Source organism: Arachis ipaensis, chromosome B8, assembly GCF_059453495.1.
Source record: "Arachis ipaensis isolate K30076 ecotype BB chromosome B8, ASM5945349v1, whole genome shotgun sequence".
Lineage (NCBI taxonomy): Eukaryota > Viridiplantae > Streptophyta > Magnoliopsida > Fabales > Fabaceae > Arachis > Arachis ipaensis.
This window is the reverse complement of record NC_142443.1, coordinates 16,251,141-16,253,527: the sequence shown is the minus strand read 5'-3', so window position 1 is coordinate 16,253,527 and position 2,387 is coordinate 16,251,141. Positions and strand designations below refer to the sequence as shown.

General features: G+C 33.9%; 1 protein-coding gene across 1 annotated transcript; it reads right to left on the bottom strand.

Annotated features, from left to right (window-relative positions):
• Positions 1-1,034: 1,034 nt before the first annotated feature.
• LOC148547316 (conglutin) lies at positions 1,035-1,740 on the bottom strand. Its single transcript, XM_088496368.1, has one exon. The coding sequence runs from the start codon at positions 1,685-1,687 to the stop codon at positions 1,250-1,252; it is 438 nt and encodes a 145-aa protein (XP_088352494.1). The 5' UTR covers positions 1,688-1,740; the 3' UTR covers positions 1,035-1,249.
• Positions 1,741-2,387: the final 647 nt, after the last annotated feature.

Below are 2,387 nucleotides of genomic sequence, written 5' to 3'. Positions count from 1 at the left end.
CATTTTACATTGAATTTTCATATTGTCATTCAATCTCCCAACTTGTTCTTGGAGAATATTAAACTCATCACATAATCTACCTACACAAGTATCTATTTCTCTGGATTCAATAATTAATCTCTCCATCTCCACGTTTAGTCTTTCTATCTTTCTTTCTTGTACATTTAATTTTCATATTTCACCCTCTAACTTAGGATAATTTTGTGTTCCAACAACTCCAACAGCAACAGTAGACACGTTACTTCTTGTACCAACTTCATCAACCCACTCAAAAAATTTACATCTTCTGTTAGGATAAGAAATAAATTTTCTATTAGGATTCTTTGTTGTTCATGAAATTTGAAGACTCAGAGTGTCACCACAAAAACAGTGAACCCTCCTTTCTTTTTTCTTTGGCCACCCATTCTTTACACCGTCATCAACCTCAATCTACTCAAAATCATCAATCCATTCAAAAAAGTTACTTTTTGGTATCTTCTCACAAGTAACATATCTCCTACTATGGTCACAAACAGTTGAAGAACAGCGGACGATTACTGCCTTTCCACAAAAATACAGGTGTCTTCTTTCCTTCGGGTTGGAACTCCTGAAAACACAACTTTTCGAAGAGAGAATGAATGAGGTTCTTTGACTTTGAGCTATAAATTTGGAAAAAATAAAAACTGAAAATAGAAAACAGAAAAGAGAAACCTCAGATAACTAAAAAACATGGAGTGTTTATAGGGGAAAGAAAAGGATAAATAAGTCATTTCACAACTCATTAACGTTTTTTTGAACATTAAACTTTAATAGGAACTTAATTGAAAAAGAATAATTAAAGTAGAGGGACCCAATTGAAAAGAAAAAGAATGATCTAATTAAAAATTCGATAAAATTATAAAGACTTGCAGAATAATTAAAATCTAATTTTTTATTAATATTTTTTGTTTACTAAATATTTTTGTTCTATTTAAATGTCATAGTATCAAAAATTTTATTTAAAAAAATTAGAAGTGTTTGATTTTCATTAATTTCAAAGAAATTAAAACATAATATACTTGAAGATCTTTTATTTCATGGTGGTTAAAACTTTGCAGTAGCAAAACACAGGTAAAGCCATAAGAGCACACCGAAGGTGCTCATATAACCTTACCTAGCTATCACCACATTCATACAGTGATGATGTTTATTATTAACGAAACAAGCATACATAATAGCTCATAAGCTACTTCCTACTAGTTTGTTTTGGCACAGATTATTATTTTTGAGTCTAGCATCTGCCGCCACTCACGTCCAAATCGCAACGCTGTGGTGCCCTAAAGTTACACTGTTGGGGCAAGTTCATGAGCTCTCTCTTGAACTGCTGCACCATTTGCCTGTCCTGCAACCTATCGCACTGGTTCTCCATTATCTGCTGCAATGCCTCGCACATGCATCTCTGTGTGTTCTCCATCTCGTTCAGCTCATCGCAGCACCTCTGTTGCTGGTCGGAGGATCGAGTACTCCTAATATCGTAGGAGTCGTACTGCTCTTGCTCGCCCATGATCCTCTGCATTATGTGCTGCTCGCAGGGCTTGAGGTTAACCCTGTCTACCTGCCTCTCGCAGCTTGATGAGTCCCCCTGTCTCCCCCTCTCGCGCCTCATTGCGGAGGCGTGTGCCACCAGGACGAGGGCAAGGAGAGCTACCAGGATGGTGGACTTGGCCATGGTGGTGGTGGAATGTGATGATGCTTGAGGAGTAGTGTTTTAGTTGTGTGTGACTTTTTTATGAGTAGTGTTGATGGTGGCAGCAGGGGTATTTATAGGGGAAACAGGGCTTAGTATGTGAGGTACGTGTAAAGGGAATGGAGGGTGGTGTGGCTTTGTTTGCTTCATTCATTGCTTTTGTGCTTCCACGTTACATTTTCATGCATGCAAATACTCCAAGATTCCCATTTGTTTTTCCTTAATCAGCATGTCAGGCTTTGCTGTAGTAATTATTATTATGTGCTATATGATCAATGAAGATGATGATGTTCAATGCACCTTCAGTAAACACAGATATTTACAACAGCCAATTTCTTCCATCTGGATCTTATGGTGCCTAAAAATTTGATATCTTCTGAAAAAAAAAATTGATATTTATTTTAAAAGTATATAAATTAATAAATTTTAAATATTTAAAATTCATTATAAAAAATAAATTAGACAAAATTTAAACATTAAATAATAAGTATATAGAATTAGCCTTACTTCAATATATTCATCGTCTAATTTGTTTTCAAATTTTATTTTTTATTGAGTAAATATTTTTTTTGTTCTTTAAATATTTGCTTGAACGATAACTAATTTTTTCTAAATTTAAAAATTTTTAATCAATCTCTAATTATCTAAATAATTAAATAATTTGTTTAAATCATTTTTTATA